The sequence below is a fragment of the Camelus bactrianus genome, chromosome 16 (assembly GCF_048773025.1).
Source record: "Camelus bactrianus isolate YW-2024 breed Bactrian camel chromosome 16, ASM4877302v1, whole genome shotgun sequence".
Classification (NCBI taxonomy): Eukaryota; Metazoa; Chordata; class Mammalia; order Artiodactyla; family Camelidae; genus Camelus; species Camelus bactrianus.
Window position 1 is genome coordinate 5601809 of NC_133554.1, and position 26171 is coordinate 5627979.

Here is a 26171-nt window from a genome sequence, read left to right on the forward strand (position 1 = left end):
TATGTAAGAGACCAGCCTGGGCAAAAGCAAAACAGGCAGAGAGTAAGCATATTCCCGAAACCATGAGAGTATTGGGACGAAGGGAAGACTTTCTTTTTAAATCATTACAGGATGGCACATAGCTTAATTCCGCAGGGCTGGAAGGAAAGGATCAACAGGTGAAAATCAGCCCTGACAAAATTCAAATAAATCTTTGTATTTAATTTCTCTCATTTAATCTGTTAAATATGAAAAGTGATGCAAGACAAGCCCGAAAGGCATGCCCAGCAAGGCCAGGAGGAATTCATGAGAGAGGCCAGGTATTCTGGCTGCCCAGCCACTGCCTTTATCCACCAGCCTGAACCTTCCTTTCAGATCATCTTCTCAAATTATCCATAGGAGATTTATCCACATACTCAATAAGAAAAATATTTCTAATTATATCCAACCATTCTTAACATGAATGAGAATTATGCGGGGACACAAGATTGCCAAGACTTTTTTTGCCAAACAATTCCTTTTGACTTAAGAAAGAAGAGGCAGCTGCATTGTTTCCATAGCTATCCATATAAAAAGGCCCTTGGAATGAGGCTGACTCGTCCTGCTTTAAAAAGCTCCAAGGTAAAAGGGAACAGGGCTAGACCTTGAGGAGGGACACTGGCCACGCCGCCCAGCGTCGGCTGCAGCTGCTGGCGCTGGTACTGCTGCTTCTGATGCTGCTTGCTTCACACCCATGACTTTTGTCCCTTTCCGTTTACAATAGCAAGGAATGCCGCAAATGGGAGTTTGGGTTTGGTTTGGTTTGGTTTGGTTTCGGTTAACTAATCAAGTGCTTACCCCTTTTCTTTTATAGAACCGCCTCACTTCCAGGCTGCATCTTCTCACTTGCTAACAAGGTAAGACTTGGACTAACCAGTCCCTGGAGGATGCTGTGAGAGTCTCTGGGATGGATGTGTGTCACTTAGCAACCTTTGAGAAACGGCTTGTCTCAGTAAATACTTTAGCAACTGTGCTTCAGGAAAGGAGAGGGAGAGGGAGGAACTGCCTTTTAGGACAATGCACACAGTCTTACTTAAAACTCGGGCATTGGTGGCATCATATTTCAGCAAGGGAATAGTTCTTAACAGAATATCATTTTGTTTCTGTAGGAAAAAAGATCTGCACAAAGATTCCTTTGCTTAAAATCTCAAATGTGATCAAAATCTATCCTGCTATAGAATTTATTTAGTAAACATGGTAATGAACAAGCAAGAAAAGAAGTACCTATGAAAACACTTCCTTTCTTTCTTTAAAGCCTTTTAAACAGTTACCTTACCCAAGGCAGAGTGTCGTGTGAAACCAAAACACTGACATTTTGTCAACAGAAAATAAAGGTATTAATCTGCCCTACTGCTGCATTGCATTTCTAAAGAGAGAGGCTGGTGGATAGCTGATTAAAATGACTTTCAAGTAACTTGATCATGTAATGACCGCAGTAACATCCTTTGCCAAACCTTTCATTCTACTGATGCCACCGGCAACCTGCAGATAACACAGAACAGAGCAGCCCAAGCCTGCGTCTTTTAGAAGGAAAGGTGGGACAGTGAAGGGAGCCTTCGATGTGGAAGAACAAGGATAATGTTTGCCGTGGCTTTTATGCCTCAATTAGTTTAACTGGGTTAAACCGATTAACTGGATTTAATATGCAAAGAAATTATGCTACAGAAACTCTACTAAGCCCCCCCCCAAAAAAAAGGTAAATGAGATGATAATCCCCCCAAATCCACTGAACGTGAACACCTGTGGCTGAACGTCTAAAGGAGGAAATAAAGTTCTCTTACATTATACAGCAAGAAATGGAATTCCCAATAACAAATGACATTTTATAGCTCAGTGGTAGCCTGAACTATTTCAAATTGCTTTCTCAGCTATTATGTTAACTTTCCCCCCAAAATGTCTTCACTGTATCTCACGGTTGCAAATTAAGAAAGGCAGATACTGTGATTCCTGTTCTACAGATGGAGACGCTGAGGCTCAGAAGGCTCAAGGGCCTTACCCAAGGGCACACGCTCCTTAGCAGCCTGCAAGGTTACAACCCAGCTCCGTGATTAGAACGTCAGTCTTGAAGGGTGAAAGAAGATAATGGATGTAAAACCCTGAGCACAGTGTTGGTGTGACCCCCAACACACAGTGTTAAAATACAGAGTGCACTGAGACCCTCGAGGCCTTTGAGTCCTTGTGGTTATGTCTGTTTCAGTAACTAGAGCACAGTGTACAGTGCACCTGCCTGGGGGAATTTCCAACTGGGCCCATGAAATATCATTAATGTAGAGATTTACTGATAGAGCTGACAATCCAGATCTCTAATATGAACTGTGTCATCTCCTCTAGGACCTCTGAGTTCTGCAGCCATGAGTTCAGACCAGGAAATGGCTGTCTTTGGGGAGGCTGCTCCTTACCTCCGAAAGTCTGAAAAGGAGCGCATCGAGGCCCAGAACAGGCCCTTTGATGCCAAGACATCAGTCTTTGTGGCTGAGCCCAAGGAATCCTTTGTCAAAGGGACGATCCAGAGCAGAGAAGGAGGGAAAGTGACGGTGAAGACCGAAGGAGGAGCGGTGAGTAGGGTCCCAGGAGCTGACTACATTCCACTGATGATTTCGTTTGGTCACTCAATTGACATAAACAGTCATCTCTCCTGTTTCTCAGACTCTGACAGTGAAAGATGACCAAGTCTACCCCATGAACCCTCCCAAATTTGACAAGATCGAGGACATGGCCATGATGACCCACCTGCACGAGCCAGGAGTGCTGTACAACCTCAAAGAGCGTTACGCAGCCTGGATGATCTACGTGAGCGCCCCTCCCCTTCAAAGTGGTCTTTATCACTGGACCCTGTCAGCCCACTATAGCATAAGTGGGTCACAAGTAGGGACCCGTCACTTTCTCTAGTAGTGTAACTAGTTAAAAGGTTCACAATTGCTACTATAAGCCACAACCCAGCAGCTGGCCCTTCATCCTTTGTCTTCTCATCCAAAGCCAGGAAAGGCCACTGTCTCTGGCCTAAGTTTGCTACAGATCCTTTGAACAAACATTAGGGCAGCTACTGCTCATACCTCAACCACAGGCCATCTTTCCCCTTCCCCATTCTTGCTGCAGAATCATCCAGAGGGAAAATTAAAACTTACATTTTTAACATTTAAAAATAATGTTTTTAAAGACCAAATTTCACCCATTTTTCACTCCTCCAAAATCACAGCAATTCTTCTCTCTGTGTTCTGGTCCCTTCTATGTGGAATGCCTCTCTGATGAAACCTCTCCAGCTTCTCTTGGCAGAGCTGGATGTTCTGCCCCGTTATTTCTGTTCCTGGGTTAATACCGATGGTGTTTTCCCACCATCAATCATTTCCATGTCTGTCTCCTGCATAGACTGGGAGTTTCTCATCTCATGATGTGCTAGAGACAGTACAAACTCAGTGATATTTTCTAAGTGAACTTATTATGCTATGTTGACGTTTTTGCATGGTTTAGCCACTGGTGATATTCAGCTGGACAACACTACACAAGTGTACCTGGTGTTGAGAGTCAGTGTCCATTCTGATTCGCTGGTGCTTATCCTAGACCAGCTGTCAAAGATTTTGGAAATCCCTCTACTGTAATCATAATGTAGTGACATCACGTTGCGTTCTGCTTCTTTATAACTCAGGGGTATTTTACAAGTATTTCCGCAGGATTGCTGCATACCTTCATGTTTACTTTTGTAAATGTCTGCATCACACTATCTTCAGAAGATTTTCCATAGTTCACCTAACTATTCCATACTGTTGAGTACTTAGCAACCAAATTTATGCTTTCATGAATCTGAACTCTCTTAATGCTACAAAAGAAATACATGCCCATTTTCTAAAATACAATAAAAACATCTCACACTACATTAAAAGGAACACTCCTTTGGAGCTCCTGCTAAGTGAAAATCACTGTGACAAATCCCAAGAGGGGTAACAAGAGGTCTAAGCTGTAGGCCCTTCCCTCAAGGACTTTGCTCTCTTGTTGAACATTTGAACTAGTTTTCATGCTGATGCCCTGTAGAAATGTAGAGTACTTACTTAAAAGGGCTCCTTTTAGTTAAAATTCATTTAATAAGTGAATTGCACAAATAACAGTGTTTGGGTGGTTATTCTTTCTTATTCCTTGCATAGACCTACTCGGGCCTGTTCTGCGTCACCGTCAACCCCTACAAGTGGCTGCCGGTGTACAACCCCGAGGTGGTGACGGCCTACAGAGGCAAAAAGCGCCAGGAGGCCCCGCCCCACATCTTCTCCATCTCTGACAATGCCTATCAGTTCATGCTGACTGGTGAGTTGAATGTTTAGAGCAGAACCATAGGAGAAAGAGACTCTAACCATCTCAACACACCCTCTGGGATGGTCCCCTAAATGCTATTGCCCTTTGCCCAGAACCAGCCTAAACACACTCCAGATTTTAAGGTGTATCTGGTATTAAAACAGTTACACCACGAATCTTCTTCCTAGAATACTGTCCCAGCTAGGCCAGTCTAAGGTACAATGGCACCAGGGGAAATGGCTTAGAAATTTCCTCTTCAGAGAGAGTAAAACATCAAAATGAAGTTTGATCTTTCCTTAAATACATGACTAAGGCCATGATTACTTCCAAAGCTACTGCCTTTGCTATATTTATTCTTTCTCACACATGAAAATAACTCTAATGCATATTTTTCATTATTTCTTGTACCTACAATAAACATGTCACTAACTTGTCATCTAAACCCATCGGAAAAACCCAGGTCCGCTTTTGAAATTTATTTAGTGGTAGTGTATAAAAAGGGAAAGTCTGGTGCTTCCTTGCAGGGTTCTGTTTAAATGGCTGCGTGTGTGTGGAAGTGCAGTGGGGGGAGCTGCAGGCAGCAGACAGATGGGTACTGGAAAGGGTGGAGGGCTAGGGCCCACCAAGCCTTAGGGATTGCTGAAAATAGTAAGTCTGAAAAATACCAAGTCTTTCATGTCATTATATTTTATAACTTACTATTTACAAATATATTAGAACACAGTCTTAAATATCTACGACTTCTCTTTTGTAGACCGAGAGAATCAGTCAATCCTGATCACGTAAGTAGATGTTACACTTTCCTTCTGTGACTGCACTGGCTGCCAGCTCTGGGACCTCATCTGACTTCATTTTTATTTGACAGCGGAGAATCCGGGGCTGGGAAGACGGTGAACACGAAGCGTGTCATCCAGTACTTTGCAACAATTGCAGTTACTGGGGAGAAGAAGAAGGAGGAATCTGGCAAAATGCAGGTGGGTGGGTTGCCAGGGTCAGAGTCCAGGCTCTGACTGGCCTGTCCCGTAAGAAGTTTCCTTGGCGGGGGAGGGGAGGGCTCAGTGGTGGAGCACATGCTTAGCATACACAAGGTCCTGGGTTCAATCCCCAGAACCTCCATTAAAAAAAAAAAGTTTCCTTGAGCCCCACACATGAGGACCGCTCTTGCCTTCTTGCCTTTGCAGGGGACTCTGGAAGATCAGATCATCAGTGCCAACCCCCTACTGGAGGCCTTTGGCAACGCCAAGACCGTGAGGAATGACAACTCCTCTCGCTTTGTAAGTTTCTTGGATACTATTATGGACAATGTTCCCTGGTCAAAGTTCCCTGAATCTTTTTCGATCACATTATAATAACCATGGTTTTTCCTTTTTCTCTGAGAATGTAGTGACATGGATCCAAGTCCTGTCTAAAAAGATACGTGACTTTATATCTGAGTTCTTATCTTTCATTACCTACAATTACTCACAATTTTAAAATTAAAGAGAAAATTATTTTACCTACAAAATAGGAGATACACCTTTTCTCCCTGGTACAAATAGTCTTTGAATTGATTTAATGTTAAAACATCAGCATTTCAAGTGTTTCAAGTTTCTCAAAGATTTGATATGATTCAAAAACAAAGTAGTAATACTAGTTTTCCTTTCAAGGGTAAATTCATCAGAATCCACTTTGGCACTACAGGAAAACTGGCTTCTGCTGATATTGAAACATGTAAGTGCTCAGATATCCTTTACAATCATTCCTGTTTCTTATGACCTATAATGCTGACCAAAGTAACATTTACATCTCACACAAATTTTAAATTTTCCCTGTTTGTTATATATTTGCTTCCAGATCTGCTGGAGAAGTCTAGAGTTACTTTCCAGCTTAAAGCTGAAAGGAGCTATCATATTTTTTACCAGATCACATCAAACAGGAAGCCAGAACTAATTGGTAAGAAATGTCATAATTCCTTTTCAGAATTACTGCATCTGCACCTATCAATGCATGGTCCATCTCAATATTCCATGATGGAATTCTGTCAATTGCATTTATTGTCTTGATTTTGAAAACAGCTTTGTAAGTCTGGTAAAAATTTATTTGTGCTGACTATAGACGTTCAAAAGGAAAACTGAAATAACATCTCCAAATCCTATCACTATGAAACAACCACTATGAACACCTGGATGAGTATCATTCTAGTCATTTTCTGTACATATATCTTTACAAATAGATACAGACGTACAATAGCTGGCATTACAGCTACGTGGCTCTTCTGTAATCTGCTTTTTTCCTTAGCAATAATATTTCATGGCTTTTTCCACTCCAGCGCCTTATAATTTGCCTAGAAATCTCTTGTTTTAATGAAGAAGATACTTCTGCTTACTTTTTGCTCTGTTCCATGTACTCAGAAATGCTTCTGATTACCACCAACCCATATGATTACCCATTCGTCAGTCAAGGGGAGATCAGTGTGCCCAGCATTGATGATCAGGAAGAACTGATAGCGACAGATGTAAGTAGAACACAAGAAAATTAGAACGCTTATGTTGGTGGGAGCAACGCTCCCTCCAGATACATGTTCAGTTTCTAGTAAAACTGCAAAAGAGTCAAGGATGAGCACGGATGTGCCTCCTGGAGCCAACTGGAAAGATGAGGATGTGCCCCTACAGCATCTCACTTTCCCTTAGCAGTCTTTCAACGCTCTATCCTTTCTGAATTTACCTGAACCATTTTTTATAATCTACATGCTTTAATTCCAAACCACCTCTAAAAATAACAAGATGCTTGACTTTCCTATCCTTGTTCTCCACCTCAAGTTCATTTTTTGAATCTCCAGAGCGTATGCACCTGTAACTCTAATGCTCTGCGCTGGCCTTTGGTTGACCAACTCCCTATACATCCAATCTAAGGAGCTCCTTGCTTTCCACCAGTACTGGCAGTTTCCTCAGTTTGACCAACAGGTCAGGAATCTGACTGTGAACCACCAATAGTAAACACGTGGATAACAACCTAAACAGTTCTCCAACTGGTTGTATTGGCAGAGTGCCATTGATATTTTGGGCTTTACTAATGAAGAGAAGGTCTCCATCTACAAGCTCACGGGGGCTGTGATGCACTATGGAAACTTGAAATTCAAGCAAAAGCAACGTGAGGAGCAAGCAGAGCCAGATGGCACTGAAGGTATCAACTGAATCAGCCACCTGATCTCATGTTTGTTTGAAAACCATATTCGTAACTTGTTACCCTGGATTTCTCCTAGGAAGACAAGTTCATTTTTAAGAATGGTGTTTTAAAGTATACATAAATAAGATATATGCAGTGTGGGTATTAGACAGATTTTGCTTCAATTTCTGAAGTTCTTTAGGGCACACTACACATAATCAAGTTCTCGAACTTGGTGGAAAAAATGGGCAAGAATACTCAAAAAGATATTCTGAAAACACTGCACAAAATGCCTGGAGCTTAAAAAAAAATTTTTTTTTCCAGAAAATGGGTTGCTTTGGGCCACAATAACATCATTCTACCCTTTCTTGCTTTCAGTTGCTGACAAGGCAGCCTACCTCCAGAGTCTGAACTCTGCTGACCTGCTCAAAGCCCTCTGCTTTCCCAGGGTCAAGGTCGGCAACGAATTCGTCACCAAAGGCCAGACTGTAGAGCAGGTAGGTGCATAATTCAAATTCACCACCAAGGGTGCCAGCATTTTAAGTGCTCTGTTAACCACAAGAGATACACCTTTGGTCTTTCAAGGTGACCAATGCGGTGGGTGCTCTGGCCAGAGCTGTCTACGAGAAGATGTTCCTGTGGATGGTCACCCGCATCAACCAGCAGCTGGACACCAACCAGCCCCGGCAGTACTTCATCGGGGTCTTGGACATCGCTGGCTTTGAGATCTTTGATGTGAGTTGGTGGTCACTTGGTAAGGGGTTTTTACAATAAGGCAATGGAAATATCAATAAGAAGTATGTGAACATTATGACCTTTTCTCATCACAGTCAAAAAGTTATGCTAAAATCTAGAAGAGAATGATTGGGCAGCTACTAATCGTTCACTGAAGTGGCAAGTCTACTTCTGTGAGAAATAATGAACTTCATGAGGACTAACGTGATACATGATCCAACGGGAGTTAGGAATTCAGTCGGTGTAATGAGGGGTCTAAAAACCCCACAATGCCAAATCTAGGTAACATAAAAATATCAAAAGAAACCTGGGTAATACATAATACGCTCTGAATATATGGTGGGAAACCGCCCAGAAATACTGAGGCAGATAGTAAGGTTAGTAATTGAGGGTCAGCATTAATAAACTCAATGCAATTAACTCTTAATCCTCATTAATGTGATTATCATGGGATTAAAAAGTCATATTTGATTACAAAATACATTTTTTCTGCTTTCAGTTTTAAGAAGCTTATCTTTTTCTTTCTAATTATAAAAGCAAAACTTAGGCATTGCAGAAAATATGGAAAATCAAGGGAAAATATTTCACATTAATTACACTATTTATATAGCTACCTAATGTTAACTTTTTGGTTTTTTACAAAAATATGTTTGTGTTAACACACTGTACATAATGGCATCTTGATTTCTTTCTCACTTCACATTAGAGAAGAACAAAGGTGGCAATAATTGCTCCCTTGCAATGCTGACCACTGTGACTTCGGTTCAGTTTCCTCCCAGTCAGCTTCTAATGGGTTGCAAATTAGATGTTAAGTGAGTCAACAGAAAATGTAGAAGATAATGGGAATAAACAAGAAATGATTAAGCAGGAACTTAGAAAAACACCTGACTCAATTTAGGCAAGTGCAAGAAAAGAGTATTAATGATTTAGGATTTTGTATAAAATGGCAGCAGAGAACACATTAGATTTTACAGGCCCCCAGAGATTCTGATATCTAGCATCTAAAGGCTGTTCGACACACATTTTTAAATTAAAGAGCCCTATATTTTAAAAGGCTCAATTTGTTAAAGAGAAAAGTAAACGTATCTATTTATTCAGTTCAACAGCCTGGAGCAGCTGTGCATCAACTTCACCAACGAGAAACTGCAACAGTTTTTCAACCACCACATGTTCGTGCTGGAGCAGGAGGAGTACAAGAAGGAGGGCATTGAGTGGACGTTCATCGACTTCGGGATGGACTTGGCTGCCTGCATCGAGCTCATCGAGAAGGTCTGTTTCGTGTTGCAGAAACCAAGCTCTGTGACAGCTCACTTATTCGCTGCGTCTTGTTTAATTACACAGACAGAGAAAAATGCTTAAATAGAATTGTAACTCTGTGTTGTGGTCTGCTTTCAGCCTATGGGCATCTTCTCCATCCTGGAAGAGGAGTGCATGTTCCCCAAGGCCACAGACATCTCCTTCAAGAACAAGCTCTATGAGCAGCATCTTGGAAAGTCTGCCAACTTCCAGAAGCCCAAGGTTACCAAAGGCAAGCCCGAGGCCCACTTCTCCCTGATTCACTACGCGGGCGTGGTGAACTACAACATTATTGGCTGGCTGGACAAGAACAAGGACCCCCTGAACGACACCGTGGTCGGGCTGTACCAGAAGTCCGCATTGAAGACTCTGGCTCTCCTCTTCTCTGGAAGAGAAACTGAAGCAGGTAACTTTCAATAGAATTAACCTTTTACTCAATATAGAAAACCCAGGCAGAGAACGCCTGCACTATGATTGCTTGTGATTTCTCTTCCTCTTAGAGTCTGTTGGAAAGAAAGGTGGTAAGAAGAAGGGTTCGTCCTTTCAGACCGTGTCTGCTCTCTTCAGGGTACAAACTTCATTTTTCTCTCTCTAATTAGATTCAGGAAGTTCAATTTTACTTTATTGTGTGTGGAAGGGGAAGTAATCTTGCAAGGATTCTAGAACTAGATGTGGCTCAAAGAGACAGGTCAGCAGGCAGTGGCAGAACTGAGTCTCAGGAAGGCCTGAGGTAGCTTGGAAGAGAGAGCTCAGTATACAGGAAACACAGGTGTCCGGAGGTTGGAGTCAGTGTGAGATGTATAATTCAGTACTGGGGACAGGAAATGAAGTTATTTGACAATAAATGTTCCTTTGGGAGAAGATTAAGCAAAATCTAAGATTTTCTTGAGCCTATGGGAGTGCCCAAATGAGGCAGGTGCTCAGGCGTATATTGGCATAGAAGCAAAATGAGTAGCTTTTGAAAGTTGAGGATAGAAAAGTAGTGGTAGGATTTGGAGACTGATCTAAAAGAAGAAAATAAGAAACCAGATGTGATAAGAAATAGCTTTTTAAGGAAAACTGACTCATCTTTTGACAATCCTATCTGTAACAACTGAAGTTCTAGTTATTCTGAAAAAAAAAAAATCACGATTTCCATTGAGTGGAAAACTTCTCACGTTTGGTAATATGGCTGTCGGTTTTCTGACAATTCCCAGAACATGGCACTGAAGAGCCCCTTTCTATGAAACCAGCAGGAGGACCCAGCTCTGTAATTATAAGGAGTAAGCATGTAATAGAAAAGCAGGTGCAACTGAAAGTTGGAGAAAGAAAGAAATGGGAGATTTGGAGAAACACTTTGAATTACTTGTAAATCAGACCGCATATCTAGGCAAAAGATCGTAAGTGACGTGTTTCCATGTGTTAAAATGTCACATATTTGTAACATATGCTAGGAAATTCCATAGCAGCGAACGACCACTTTAACAGCTAGTTTATAAGGCACAGAGAGAGGAAACAGAAGGACAAGTTGGGAGTGTGGAGATTCCAGAGAAAATCCTTTGCCAATTCAACCTGGATGCTATTCATTACAATCGAACCAATGTCATGGCTCAGGATGATTTATGTCTACAAATGTGAATGTAAGAAAACAGTGCGTTTTTTAAGCAAATATTCATATGGTTCCACAGGAGAATTTGAACAAGCTGATGACCAACCTGAGGAGCACTCACCCTCACTTTGTACGGTGCATCATCCCCAATGAAACCAAAACTCCCGGTAAGGCACGTCTGACATCCAGACGAGTTCCGGTGTGTCTGCTTTAGATCATGAAATAAGGCGTGGGTGGTATTTCTCCTTCTAGGGGCCATGGAGCATGAACTGGTCCTGCACCAGCTGCGCTGTAACGGAGTGCTGGAGGGCATCCGCATCTGCAGGAAGGGCTTCCCCAGCAGGATCCTCTATGCAGACTTCAAACAGAGGTCAGACTTTCCTAATTGTGGTGCATCCTAAAATTCAGTATAAATATATTTAGTGTAAGCAAAACAACTTAGTGAAAAATATGCCTCTATTTGTTATTTTTTAATTTCCAAAAAAAGAATAAAAAATTATGTCTCAAAACACCTTTAAAATATAGATATACCACTCCACAGATATATTAAGCACTCTGCAGACGTTTCACTGGACTTACTATGCCCCTGGCTTAGCTCATAGATGTCTACATTAACTTCAAAAATTATAAGAACAGCCATTATTGAGTGCTCAATATGTTTGGATTATTTCATTTAATCCTTACAAAAACTCAGTAGAGATAAGTGCTATCCATAGCAAATGCATCTAGAAAGAATAATATGTTACATTTTGTTGGTTGTCTACATAAATGTGAACAAGATTGAAGGATCCTTTCCTGAGAACAGGGTCCGACGAGGCAGAAAGTAAAGTGGCAACTGTGCAGGGAGGTAAAATGGAATAAAAATAGACAGTAGATACTAGATTTACTATCTGTGTAGACAGCGTAGAAAGAATACTAATTACTTTAAAGCTGAGTTTTTAAAATGGATCATTTAATGCTTAGCGACTAGCAGTGCCATCAATAAACCAAGTTTTAAAAAACTATATTTACTTTACCAGATACAAGGTATTAAATGCAAGTGCCATCCCTGAAGGACAGTTCATTGACAGCAAGAAGGCTTCTGAGAAGCTCCTTGGGTCCATCGACATTGACCACACCCAGTACAAATTCGGTCACACCAAGGTAACACCCGTCTCTAACGCCCTCTTGACACTGTGCCTGTCTCTCTGGAGTCTACGCAAAGTTTCTGATCTGCAACTCTGCCCCCACACAGGTCTTTTTCAAAGCTGGTCTTCTGGGGCTCCTAGAGGAGATGCGAGATGAGAAGCTGGCCCAGCTGATGACCCGAACCCAGGCCAGGTGCAGAGGGTTCTTGGCAAGAGTGGAGTACCAGAAGATGGTGGAGAGGAGGTACAGAAACATACTGTTCAGTTATTCACATCTTCCTTCTTCAGAGGCACATTTGAGGTGGCTTGCAGTTAAGACTCAGATATGGTAAGGCCGCTGTGGTAAGAAGGAATAAGAGTCTGATACTGAAGTGGAGACATACATGTACCAGGAAACTTGAGGTAGGAATCATCACCATATAATACACTGAATGTTCAGGTAAAAGAAAAAAAAAAGAAAGAAGCATAATTTGTGTGTGGGTCTTATCTAAGAAGAGAAAACATCCCAATGAGTAAGAAAAGATAAAATGCTGCCCTAGCACTTGATTTTAATATGATTTTACTGGGTAGATCATTGAATAACATGCATTGAACTATGGCAGACAGTATTCTCAACAGTGTTTTCACATAGGATGCAGAAACAACTTCTTCACCTGATCCTTTCTGTTACTGAATTATTATGATTTAAAGTATTAAGGACAAAAATCTGTGAAACTTTTTTTGGGTAAGTCAATACAACTTCCCTGAGGCACCTAGCTTTTCAATGATCTAATCTGACGCAGGGATAGAGCTCTAAGACTAAAGAGTCAGGCATCTCAAACCACAGGATGTACATGAACAGGACCCATAGTGAGAGGTGCATTTTTAACTGCCACCTGTACATCCATGCATACACGTATGTGTGTAAGTAGATAAATAATTTACATGAAACGGATTTTATTTCTATCACCTGTAGTTATGCTACTAGTTTCTATTGTATTCTATTTCATTAAACATAGTAAGTTTGGTCATGACCCATTGTTTATAATGTATTTGGGCAGTTTTAATTGCCATTTTGCAGGGTAATTATTTTCTAAAAATAATTTAGATTAGAACAAATGTGATGATATTACAGAGTTGAATGCAAAAATCACACATTAAGATATTAAGCCAGAGATTTTTCAGAGAAATTCTGAAGGTCTGTTTATCCCATGCCCTACATCGCTCAGGCGTCTAGTTCCCCCTCTCTGCTCTCAGTGGTGTTCACATAGGGAAGTCTGAGAAGCATTGAAGTAGAGCAGTACTTCTCAGAGGATGGTCCTTGGACCCGCATCACCAGCATCTCTTGCAAACTGTTTAAAAATGCAAATTTTAGGTCCCACCTCATATCTTCTGAATCTGAATCTCCGGGGGTAGGGGTCCAGGAACCAGTATTTTAACAAGCCCTTCAGATGATTCTTATTCACATCAAAGTTTGAGAAGCACTGATGTAGAGAAATGAATGATTAATGAGTCCATGTCCATCATCCCCAAATAAAATTTATTTCATCTGTGCTTTTGAAAGTAAGAGAGGAACTCAGTGGTGGGGACGGGGGACAGAACCTCCAGATCTCACTGCCAAGATTGAATCTCATTTCATCACCCATACAATATGTAATTTGTAGCAATTAAATTTCAGGGAGTCCATCTTCTGCATTCAGTACAACATCCGAGCCTTCATGAACGTCAAGCACTGGCCCTGGATGAAACTGTTCTTCAGGATCAAGCCCCTCCTCAAGAGTGCGGAGACCGAGAAGGAGATGGCCACCATGAAGGAAGAGTTCCAGAAAACTAAAGACGAACTTGCCAAGTCAGAAGCAAAAAGGAAGGAACTGGAAGAAAAAATGGTGTCACTGTTGAAAGAAAAAAATGACTTGCAGCTCCAGGTTCAGTCTGTAAGTAGTGGTATCATCCTGGGCACGACTAAGCAGAAGGCAAGCACTACAGCTCTGGCCGCTAGCAGCAGCGGGCTGGACAGTCTGTGTGGGAGACACGCACTGGAGGGAGGTTAAAGCTCTCTGATGGTGCAAATAAGGTCCATATTCCTTCAGCGCCCAATAAACCCCCCAAGCCTGGGCCAGGGCAGTGAGGTAGAACTGACCATTGTCTTCCATTCTATTCAACTTCAACAAACTACAGGGTTTACAACTGCCTTTCCCTTTGAAGACAGACCTTGAAAGTGATCTGAACGTGAAACTATCCCAAATAAAATATTAAGGAGAGTACAGCATGAAGGGAGTGATTTTTCTTCTCTGAAACTTCCTTGAACTTCTAGATGTCCATGGGTCTTAAATCACACTATGTAGAGCTGACAAATGACAGCATTCTACATCAAATTTTATTGATTTATTGCTTGTTACTGATCTCCCAAACTGAGATCTGCTCTTTCTAAACCATCTCCATAGTCAGTGCTGCATCACATCACACCTGGATTGCTGCATCCGCACCTAACCTGCTCTGTCTCCCCCGAACTCTCTCTACCTCCAACCATCCTGCTCCATGCTACTCCTGAACTAACCATTTCAAAACTGTTTCCAAAACTCTGAAATGTAACTTTTAAGACCGTCTTTCATTTGGACTGAAGTGAATTGGTCTGGTATAGTTTACTCATCACAAAATCATATATTTTTCCTTCTATTTAAGATTGGTCTCTTCCGTCAAGTTTGGGTGGTGTAATAACTCCTTCTTTTAGATTACAGAAGGGGAAAAAAAACTGTTTCTGTCCCCACCCCCTTCAAGTCTATCCTGAATTCTCTTCTGTTGTCCCTAGAGAATCACTCAGAATCTGCCCTACAGCACTGCATCCACCACACGGCCGTGCTGCACATTCCCATTCTTCTGTGTATTAAAGGCTGCTATGGAGGCTCACTGATGAATGTCCATATCAGTTTCTCTCTCACTTCCTGTCCACTGCCAACCCTCTTATGTACAAACAGGTTGCTAGGAATTTCTCGATCACTTTATGACTCAACTTGAATTTAGAGCATCACAACCAGGATCATCCTCCAGGACTACAAAGGGAAATAATTTCGTAGCAGCTGCACCCAGAATTTCTCTACTGGAATGCCCTCTCTCCTCTGGTTCCTTCCCCCAATAAATTCATTTCTACAAAACCAAATCCTACCCATTTCTGAAGGCCCAACTCAAATGCTGCTTCACTCATGAAACCATTTATGATACAACTTCTCTTATCTCTCACGTCACTAACTGCTTTCTGCAGTAATGGTAGCTTGTCGGGGGAAGCTTTCTAGTCTGCTGTAGAAGACACTCTTCTAAAGAAACAGGACAATATCTGATACACTTTGTTTTTCCCACAGTGTAGAGTGTCCTGTATCACACACAGCAGCTGGTCCATAGAAGTTTAATCCAAAGAACCAACAGTGGAGATTTACACCATTGTGAAATTCTTCATTCTTAAGTTCCCAATTTTAATTCTGTTTCCAACTAAAGGAAGCTGAAGGCTTGGCTGATGCAGAGGAAAGATGTGACCAGTTGATCAAAACCAAAATCCACCTGGAGGCCAAGATCAAGGAGGTGACTGAGAGAGCTGAGGATGAGGAAGAGATCAACGCTGAGCTGACGGCCAAGAAGAGGAAGCTGGAGGACGAATGTTCAGAGCTGAAGAAAGACATAGATGACCTTGAGCTGACACTGGCCAAGGTTGAAAAGGAAAAGCATGCTACAGAGAACAAGGTATGAAATATATACCCAAAAAAGTTTATTTTTTCACTATTATTAGGGAATACAATCATAAAACTGAATCCACCAAAATGTAACATGCAATGCAAACTGTTTTTACTTTCTAAGGTGAAAAACCTCACAGAAGAGATGGCAGGACTGGATGAAACCATCGCAAAGCTGACCAAGGAGAAGAAGGCCCTCCAGGAGGCCCACCAGCAGACCCTGGATGACCTACAGGCAGAAGAGGACAAAGTCAACACCCTGACCAAAGCTAAAACCAAGCTAGAGCAGCAAGTGGATGATGTAAGTCTAGGATTATCAAGGAAATTATTTTCTTGAAAAGGAAGTTAAACAATCCTTTTGACTCAGCATTATTCCTATTTAGCTTGAAGGATCCTTGGAGCAAGAAAAGAAACTTCGCATGGATCTAGAGAGGGCCAAGAGGAAACTTGAAGGTGACCTCAAGTTGGCCCAAGAGTCCATAATGGACATTGAAAATGAAAAACAACAACTTGATGAAAAGCTCAAAAAGTGAGTATTGAAGAATTGCTTATGAACTTCCGAAAGAATTGCTTATGAACTTTCAATGTTGCATATGGACTCAATGGTTATCCTTTGCTACTTTTTAAAAAGGAAAGAGTTTGAAATTGGAAATTTGCAAAGCAAGATTGAAGATGAACAAGCACTTGGCATTCAACTGCAGAAGAAGATCAAAGAGCTGCAAGTAAGTTCATATTTCCATCAGTCTGGCTCAAAGAGGCACGATTATGACATGAAGAAGCTAACTTTGAGCCTTTCCTCATGGCCAGGCCCGCATCGAGGAGCTGGAGGAGGAAATCGAGGCAGAGCGGGCCTCCCGGGCCAAAGCAGAGAAGCAGCGCTCTGACCTCACCCGGGAACTGGAGGAGATCAGCGAGCGGCTGGAAGAAGCCGGTGGGGCGACTTCAGCCCAGATCGAGATGAACAAGAAGCGGGAGGCCGAGTTCCAGAAAATGCGCCGGGACCTGGAGGAGGCCACCCTGCAGCACGAGGCCACGGCGGCCACGCTGAGGAAGAAGCACGCGGACAGCGTGGCCGAGCTGGGGGAGCAGATCGACAACCTGCAGAGGGTCAAGCAGAAGCTGGAGAAGGAGAAGAGTGAGATGAAGATGGAGATCGATGACCTGGCCAGCAATGTAGAAACAATCTCTAAAGCCAAGGTACCACAGAGTCTGGGGAATTGTTACTAACAATGACCCTTTATGTGCACATCAGGTTACACAGGGCCCTTTATACACATCACGTAATTCGTTCTTTGCAGTAATCCAGGAGGTAAGCAAGAAAGATACTAGCGTCTGTATTATTTCCACTTAAGCATATGAAGAAACTAAAATTCAGAGAAGTTAAGCATGGCAGCCCCATCACACATTAACTAATGACAGCAGAAGCACTGAACACAGGTCATCAGTGCTCTCTTATTCTTGAATGAGAGAACACGCATCTCCAATATTCTCAATTATCCAGTAAGAAAAGTTTCATTGTACATAAAGGCAATAAAGTATTTATGAACATGTTTTTAAAAACATGCTATTCAGTTCTGACAAAAATCTTAAATTTAGAACATAATCTTTAAATTTTTTACTATGGGCATTAACTCAGAGATATTGTGGGTTCAGTTCCAGACCACTGCAATGAAGCAAATATCAAAATAAAGCAAGTCACACAAACTTCCTGGTTTCATAATGCATATAAATTATATGTTTATACTATACTGTAGTCAACTATGTGTGCAAAAGCATTATGTCTAAAAAAGAGTATATCCCTTAATTTACAAATACTTTATTGCTAAAAATGTTAATCATCATCTGAGCCTCCAATGAGTTGTAGTAGATACATCAAAGACCACTGATCACAGATCACCACAGTTTGAATATGGTGAGAATTACCAGAATGTGATGCAGAGACATGAAGTGAGCAAATGCCTTTGGAAAAATGGTGCTGACAGATGTGCTCGATGCAAGTTTGCCATAAACTTTCATTTATGAACAATGCAGATTCTGAGAAGAGCAATAAAACAAGGTATGCCTGGAATATGGAACATGGCTTCACAATTAGCTTTGAGAAAATCCCAATGTATATTTTCGACTTAGGACAGCAATCATACAATGTAAAGAAAAAATTATTGTGTATCATATTACATATAAGAGAATTTCTATGTCAAAATAAATATTTTTATGTTTTAGAAGAAACTATAGCTGTAACAAACTATTATTAAAATGTCTTTGTTTACTTTTCCCTTGTTCTCATGTAGGGAAACCTAGAGAAGATGTGCCGCACTCTGGAGGACCAAGTGAGTGAACTGAAATCGAAGGAGGAAGAGCAGCAGCGGCTGATCAATGACCTGACAGCTCAGAGGGCACGTTTGCAGACCGAATCTGGTAACTCTCTCCTCTCCCATGGGGCCTAAAAGTGGAGATGATGTGGTGAAAACCAACTGATTTGGTGATGTGAGAGCCTAATAAAAGCAACTGAGAATATGTGTGATTCACCAAACAGCTCAGACTCTCCTCCTACTTGCAAGGTCACTTGGGGACGGCAGTGGAGACAGAGACTTCCTCAGGACGGGGTCAAGCTCTGCTCCACAAAGCCCTTGAACAGAATCCGGCCACAATGAGGGCCTACTTGGGGTCAGGGGTCATTCCAGCATGGGTCCAGGGCTTCTGTTTTAGACCAAGCTTTTATCTAGATCACAAGTGAACCAAATTCCTGAATATGGCAATGGATAACCCAATCTCTCAAAAGTCTCATGAAATAGGGACAATGAGAATTAGACATCTGAGCTCCCATCTCTGACAGTCATCAACAGGTTTTGCACAATATCATCTAACCCTGAAAGACTCAGTGAGGGCAAGAACAAAGAGAATTTAAGCTGTATTTATTCATTCAGGTTAATATGTAAGTTTCACCATAAAAATAAAAAATTTGACATTAAGTATGAAGATGTCAATAGAGAACCCCATCATCTGAGCACTTAGCCGCAAGGATGGCTGAGAATTTGAATTTATTTCTAATATGGGCTTGCAAAATTCTTTCTTCACTTTAAAAAGTGGTGCCATTTCTTTTGCCTATCAGGTGAATTTTCACGTCAGCTAGATGAAAAGGAAACTCTGGTGTCTCAGTTATCAAGGGGCAAACAAGCATTTACTCAACAGATTGAGGAATTAAAGAGGCAGCTTGAAGAGGAGATAAAGGTAATGACTATTTTAAGACTCGTCTTTTTCCCCACTACCTGACCCTAATTGGAGTCCATTACAACAACTTTTAAAGGGTTTTGAAATTTAAGAATTAAACATTAAATATCCAGTAGAATGAAGGTGTAAGTATCTCTGCAGGCCAAGAACGCCCTGGCCCACGCCCTGCAGTCCTCCCGCCACGACTGCGACCTGCTGCGGGAACAGTACGAGGAGGAGCAGGAATCCAAGGCCGAGCTGCAGAGGGCGATGTCCAAGGCCAACACGGAGGTGGCCCAGTGGAGGACCAAATACGAGACGGACGCCATCCAGCGCACGGAGGAGCTGGAGGAGGCCAAGTATGTGCGCAGATATGACAGAATGTGCAGAAAGCTTTGCCTATTGAATCAGAAAGACACAACCTTTGAAGGAACAGTGAATTAGCGCACAAACGTTCATTAGTCACTTCAGGCACTACCAGGCCCTGGGAATAAGACACGAATAAAGCAAATACCATCACTGTCTTCCAAGCCTAAACTCCAGTTAAGGGAACAAAGAATAACAATTATACTGATAGCTAGCTTTACTGCTGTTTGTTAAGCACACTCAGCTCGTTGCTGCTTCGGGGTTTTGCACTTGGTGGTCCCTCTGTGTCTGTAACACCCTCCCAGCAGATCTCACCCAAGCTCACTCTGACAGTTTTAGACCTTGACTCAAATGTCGTCTCCTCAGAGAGGACTTCCCTGAGTATCTAGAAGAGTTGCCCGTCCCTTACTCTGTTGTAGTTTCCTTCATTGCACTTGTATCTGCAATATGCTAGTATGCATCTTCTCATTCACTTGCTGTTTATCTCCCTTATGAGTTTGGGAGCTTCATGAGGCAGGGCCCATTTTTGCCCCATTCTCTGCTGTGTACTCAGCCTCTGGTTCAGAAAAGGAGCTCACCAATATCTGCTGAATGAATGACTGAGTGGATGTTTCTCATGTGAAGCTTCCAGTACTTTTCAGTGTGGTAATAGTTCATGACTCTTGGTGTGGTCCACTTCTCTCTACAAACATACATAACCTTCCAGGAAGAAGCTGGCCCAGCGTCTGCAGGCTGCTGAGGAGCACGTGGAAGCTGTGAATGCCAAGTGCGCCTCCCTTGAGAAGACCAAGCAGCGGCTCCAGAATGAGGTTGAGGACCTCATGCTGGATGTGGAGAGGACAAACGCAGCCTGCGCGGCCCTGGACAAAAAGCAAAGGAACTTCGACAAGGTAAGTTCCACAGCGGCCCCTGCTCTTCACCACTGTCCTCCATCCTTCATGGCAAGTAACCACTCTCGGTTTTTTTCAGGTCCTGGCAGAATGGAAACAGAAGTATGAGGAAACCCATGCCGAGCTGGAGGCCTCCCAGAAGGAGGCTCGCTCGCTTGGCACTGAGCTGTTCAAGATGAAGAATGCCTACGAGGAGTCCCTGGATCAGCTAGAAACTTTGAAACGAGAGAACAAAAACTTGCAGCGTGAGTCCCCTTCACTTTCAATAATTTTCATGCCTTGGAGGACCATTTCTCTTACGTCCTCTGTCTGACCAACTCTCTACCTGCCTTTTACCCAAACAACAGAGGAGATTTCTGACCTCACGGAGCAGATTGCAGAAGGAGGGAAACGTATCCACGAACTGGAGAAAATAAAGAAGCAAGTGGAACAAGAGAAGTCTGAACTTCAGGCTGCTTTAGAGGAAGCAGAGGTACAGGTCAAAATGTGCATTGTAAACAAAGTCATAAAAGAATGAGGACTATACATTGAATAGAAAGAAAAACAGCACAAAATTAGTGGAAGGGAAGGTGTGTGAAAAAGGTTCTGAATGCTTCCTGCTAATGTCACCCCTTGCTGTCATTAAGGCATCTCTTGAACATGAAGAGGGTAAGATCTTGCGCATCCAGCTGGAGTTGAACCAAGTCAAGTCTGAGATTGACAGAAAAATTGCTGAAAAGGATGAGGAAATTGACCAGCTGAAGAGGAACCACGTTAGAGTCGTCGAGTCAATGCAGAGTATGCTGGATGCTGAGATCAGGAGCAGAAATGATGCCATCAGACTCAAGAAGAAGATGGAGGGAGACCTCAATGAAATGGAAATCCAGCTGAACCATGCCAACCGCATGGCTGCTGAAGCCCTGAGGAACTACAGGAACACCCAAAGCATCCTCAAGGTAAATGGGTTCAATAGATGGTCCCAGAGCAGTTGGAGTGAGGGCAGCCCTGAGAACAAGGTGGCTCAATGATCATTCATTCCACAGGACACCCAGCTACACCTGGACGATGCTCTCCGGGGCCAGGAGGACCTGAAGGAGCAGCTGGCCATGGTGGAGCGCAGAGCCAACCTGCTGCAGGCCGAGATTGAGGAGCTGCGGGCCTCCCTGGAGCAGACGGAGAGGAGCAGGAAAATCGCAGAACAGGAGCTCCTGGACGCCAGTGAGCGCGTCCAGCTGCTGCACACCCAGGTGGGATTCAGCACAAAGAACTTACCTTCAGTAAATGCCTATGTCCCAGAAAACATAAGCTTGAACTTTTTATATGACAGGTTTTATACTTTTATCAAATTTTCACTTCATTATGAGAAATCTTTCACTGTTTTATTTTGCACATATTATTATTGATTGATTTCCTAAATTATTCTAAGGCTGCCCATATTCTTTCGTGTTAATATCTTTACTGACCCTTGTTATCAACATTAGCTTTTTTATTGTGGAGAAATGAAGTGTTTGAACATCTGTTACAATTTTATCCCTATTAGTGATCTTACTGGTAAATGGCAGTTAGAAAATTATAGAGCTATTTGATCTAATTCTGAACTATGTACCTTAAAAGGCTGAATATTCTGTAATATCTATTTTAATTAATTGTACTATATAACAAAAACATTAAAGGGCATTTGATTTGCAAATTTTTATCTGAAATTTTTTTCAAAAAATGGCTACAACTAAGTACTTTGGTAACATGATAAAAAATGTATAACTTATTTTTAACCAGAACACCAGCCTAATCAACACCAAGAAGAAGCTGGAGACAGACATCTCCCAACTCCAGGGAGAGATGGAGGACATTCTCCAGGAAGCTCGCAACGCAGAAGAGAAGGCCAAGAAGGCCATCACTGACGTGAGCAGAGGGCCACGCAGGGGTGGTCAAGCTAGAATCTTGACGGGCTATCTTATCTTAGCTCTCTCAACCTGTTTCATTTTACTGCTCATTAGGCGGCCATGATGGCCGAGGAGCTGAAGAAGGAGCAGGACACCAGCGCCCACCTGGAGCGGATGAAGAAGAACATGGAACAGACGGTGAAGGACCTGCAGAACCGCCTGGACGAGGCTGAGCAGCTGGCCCTGAAGGGCGGGAAGAAGCAGATCCAGAAGCTGGAGGCCAGGGTGGGTCTCTCAATATCTATTTCCATTTGTTCTCAATGCCTTATTGGATTAATGTTCTTAAGAGCCTATTCATTTGCAGGTACGTGAGCTGGAAGGAGAGGTTGAGAGTGAGCAAAAGCGTAACGTGGAAGCCGTCAAGGGCCTGCGCAAACATGAGAGGAGAGTGAAGGAACTCACCTACCAGGTGCAGCAACAGTTTTTATCAGCTAAGCACTCCTTGCGTATGTGGGAAACGCTCACATGCATAGATACTAAAGTCATGTGATTTTTAAGTAAGGCCCTGTTTTTATAATCTTTCAGACGGAAGAAGATCGGAAAAATATTCTCAGGCTTCAAGACCTGGTAGATAAACTTCAGGCAAAAGTGAAATCTTACAAGAGACAAGCTGAGGAGGCTGTAAGTATCCTTAAGATAGAGGGAAGAGAGAACTCTTCCATTAAGAAAGCTAAAAAATAATTATATAAGCTTACTCCTTGTGGTAAATAACCTGTTTGCTTTATAGAAGACTGTGAATGTCTTAAAAATATTTGTATATTTTTTACTTAATTCTCATTACTTATAATATTAATGGCTTGATTTTGAAAGCCACAAAGAAAACTTAAAAAATGTCAAAGCAGAAATAATACAGGCAACATTATCTAGCCATAGTGTGATAAAGCTATAAAGTGATGAGAAACATAAACAGAAATGTTAAATGTTAAAAAAAAGTTAAATGTTAAAAAAAAACTTCCCTAAAAATTTTAGGGTTAAATTAAAATAAAAAACGTAACCATGGAGTAATTATTAATAATTCTGAGTAATTATTAATAATTATTAGTAATTGTTGATTAATTTATTAGCAACTTATAAATAAAAATCCAAGTAAGGTGTGACTTTTACAAACCTAGAGTGTAGTCAAAGTTGCTCTTGGAGGACAAATCATTGCTTTATATGCTTTCATAAATGAAGAAACTGACAGTCTAATAAAGAAATTATAAATAGTAAATTATTGAAAATAAGAGGTGCTGTTAAAGATAAACGTAGAAATTGATGAATTAGAGTATATGATTTTCTAATTTGATCATTTCAGTAACATCTGATAATTTCTGGGAAATTAATAAAATAAATACACTTATAACTAACATAATCAGGGGGAAAGTGAGAGAAAATGCAAACTCACAACATTACAAATGAGAAAGGGAACAAACTATACAAATAGAAGATTTTTTTTTAATGTAAAATATAAATCAGTCAAGACAGTTGAAATTGTAAAGAAACAAGAGCATATAAATGACTCAGTTGGCTAAATAAATTATTTCAGAGTTACTTCTGAAAATGGACTCAGGTCCAGATAGGTCTTTCAAAATTTCAAAGAACAGATAATCCCCAAGCTATGTAAGCCATTCCAGAGCACTGGAAAAGATGGAAAGCTTTCCAAATCACTTTAAGAAGCTCACGTAACTCTCATACCAAAACCTGTCCAAGAGAGGACAGGGAAAGAAACTAAAGACAGTTTTATTTGTGAGTATAGCCGTAGCAAAGATAAATTACTAAGTAACTGAAACCCTTACTTTATTAAGGAAATTGCCCATCAGTGATTAAATAGGCTTAATTCCTACAATGTAAAGATTACTTAACATCAGAGAATCTGTCAGTAGAATCACTACATGAGAGAGAAGGAGAAAAAAAGTGACTGTTTTGAAATGTGCCAAAATTTTATGATAAAATTCAACATTTATTTCAATTTAAAGATGCTATTAAAAAATTCATCCTTAATGATAAAGAATATCTAACTTGAGCAAACAGTCATCTTCCAGCAAGCACTAACAAGCATGATGCTTGCTTCTTCTCCGCTCTTGTGTTTTCTCTTGATCTATTTGTGGCACATATTTTTTTTTAACATGTTTTGGTTGCAAAAATAGAACTGCGATTATTTATGAGACACGAAGCCCCAAATAAATCAAAAAGTTAATTTCAATGATAACCAAAATCCAGGAGGTGGTTAAGACAATAGTGTTTCCTGCTGGGTATTTTAACTTTTCTGCACTTGCCAAGTCCTTTCTTCCCCTAGGTCTACAGAGTCTAGAAAGATGCACATTATGGGTTGCTTACAATTATATTTTTATCCTCAGGAGGAACAATCCAATACAAATCTATCTAAATTCCGCAAACTCCAGCATGAACTGGAGGAAGCCGAGGAGAGGGCTGACATTGCTGAATCCCAGGTCAACAAGCTGCGGGTGAAGAGCCGGGAGGTTCACACGAAAGTCATAAGTGAAGAGTGATCATGACCTGATGCTATGGGATGACTGAAGAGAGGCACAAAATGTGAAGTCTTCGGTCATTTCTCTCTGTAATTGTTGTCTATCCTACCCTATTGCAAAGGAAATAAAAAGCATAGGGCATTTTGCAAGCAATATCCTTAGACTGGTCTTCTCTTTTCTCTTTCTCCTGAAACGATGTCAAAGCCTGAATAATCATAAGGGTATCAAACAATCACATTTGACCTGCCACTAAGAAATAACTATATTTGCTTTTATTTTAGGTTTATAGTAATACTTTAAGAGTATAAAGTTGTCGCTGATCAGGGAAGTCTGATCTGATGAGCAGAAATATGGAAGTTATTTTTATTTTTCTAACCTTTCCCTAGTATTGGGGAATATAGTAGGATCTTAAAAAGCTCCAGCTTCCCGTAACATGAACCTTATTTTCCAGGTCTACACAAAGACTGGCACTGGTTATACTCTCACACAGGGGATTCCCACTGAATTATATCGTTAATTCTCCTTGCTTAATAACTGTTATCAAGAATACAAGTATAACTATTAGCACAGGGAAATTTTCATCATTAATACCAATATATTCACAGCATATGCATCGGGTAATGGGTACAACATTAAAAAAGTAAGATGTGACCTTTCTCCTTATGAAAGCTACAAAGTGGCTATGAAGTCTGGAGACAAAATATTACTCTATATGCTATATAATATCAATAAATGGTTTATTAGCCAATGTTTCCAGATTTTATGGCCTTCTATAATCACGTAAAGATTATAAATGATTATTTATATCGATCAATAAATGACTAAAAGTATCAATATGAATCCTCCAAATAAATTATTCAAATGTATACTGGACACAGATAATGATAAGTATGAATTTGGTGCAAAAACTAGACATGGTAGTAATCTGAATTACTCAGAGAAGTTTCCTGAGAGAATCAAGATGTCTTAAACCGGATTCAGCTGTGATGCACAGCCAAAAAGGTAACCTTCCCAGAGAGTGTAATTTAAATGCCCCTGTGAGAGAACGCCTTAAATCAGATGTGTGGAAGCAGCTTCACAGGGAATCTGGATTCACACTGGCCTCAGGAAGGGTGTGGAATCACTTTTCACTGAACTTCTACTGTGTTCCCACATCACCTGTAAATACTTAAGTGCCTCAGAACTTGGCTGTAATGACCAAAAACAACATCTTATTTTCTACTTACTGGAAAATCTACCCAAAGCAGTCAAAAAGCCATTTAAAAATTCCCATGGAATCCTATTGAGAGCATTATTAAAGTGTTCTCTCCCTGAGAACACTGACATTTTCCAGATGCCTGATAAAGAAAGGGTGTAAGAAAGTAAAATGATGTGCCTGTGGCTACAAAGCAGGTTAAGAGTTGGCTAGGCATGCCCACTCAGACGCAT

General features: G+C 41.2%; 1 protein-coding gene across 2 annotated transcripts; it reads left to right on the top strand.

Moving 5' to 3' along the window:
- Positions 1 to 524: 524 nt before the first annotated feature.
- LOC105077560 (myosin-2) lies at positions 525 to 24896 on the top strand. 2 transcript variants are annotated; one of them, XM_074342181.1, is made up of 40 exons: positions 525 to 600; positions 833 to 875; positions 2350 to 2573; positions 2665 to 2808; positions 4155 to 4311; positions 5054 to 5081; positions 5165 to 5273; positions 5481 to 5573; positions 5946 to 6009; positions 6133 to 6231; positions 6690 to 6793; positions 7323 to 7461; positions 7822 to 7940; positions 8029 to 8178; positions 9277 to 9447; positions 9574 to 9880; positions 9975 to 10042; positions 11142 to 11229; positions 11315 to 11432; positions 12082 to 12205; positions 12297 to 12433; positions 13847 to 14102; positions 15658 to 15900; positions 16015 to 16191; positions 16274 to 16419; positions 16522 to 16612; positions 16698 to 17087; positions 18179 to 18305; positions 19000 to 19118; positions 19260 to 19456; positions 20170 to 20353; positions 20433 to 20598; positions 20701 to 20825; positions 20980 to 21288; positions 21376 to 21579; positions 22109 to 22234; positions 22330 to 22500; positions 22580 to 22684; positions 22801 to 22896; positions 24612 to 24896. In XM_074342181.1, exons 3-40 carry the CDS (start codon positions 2370 to 2372, stop codon positions 24762 to 24764), a joined length of 5808 nt encoding a protein of 1935 aa, XP_074198282.1. In that variant the 5' UTR covers positions 525 to 600; positions 833 to 875; positions 2350 to 2369; the 3' UTR covers positions 24765 to 24896. The 2 variants fall into 2 exon arrangements, with proteins under 2 accessions (XP_074198282.1, XP_074198281.1); XM_074342180.1 differs by having other exon boundaries at positions 566 to 677.
- Positions 24897 to 26171: the final 1275 nt, after the last annotated feature.

What these genes read in the sequence shown, in the direction of transcription:
- LOC105077560 (XM_074342181.1), top strand. Translation starts at nt 2,370, where the DNA reads ATGAGTTCAGACCAGGAAATGGCTGTCTTTGGGGAGGCTGCTCCTTAC. An exon ending in AAGGCCAGACTGTAGAGCAG is followed by an intron (nt 7,941 to 8,028) that starts GTAGGTGCATAA and finishes TGGTCTTTCAAG; the next exon opens with GTGACCAATGCGGTGGGTGC. An exon ending in TCCAGCTGCTGCACACCCAG is followed by an intron (nt 21,580 to 22,108) that starts GTGGGATTCAGC and finishes ATTTTTAACCAG; the next exon opens with AACACCAGCCTAATCAACAC.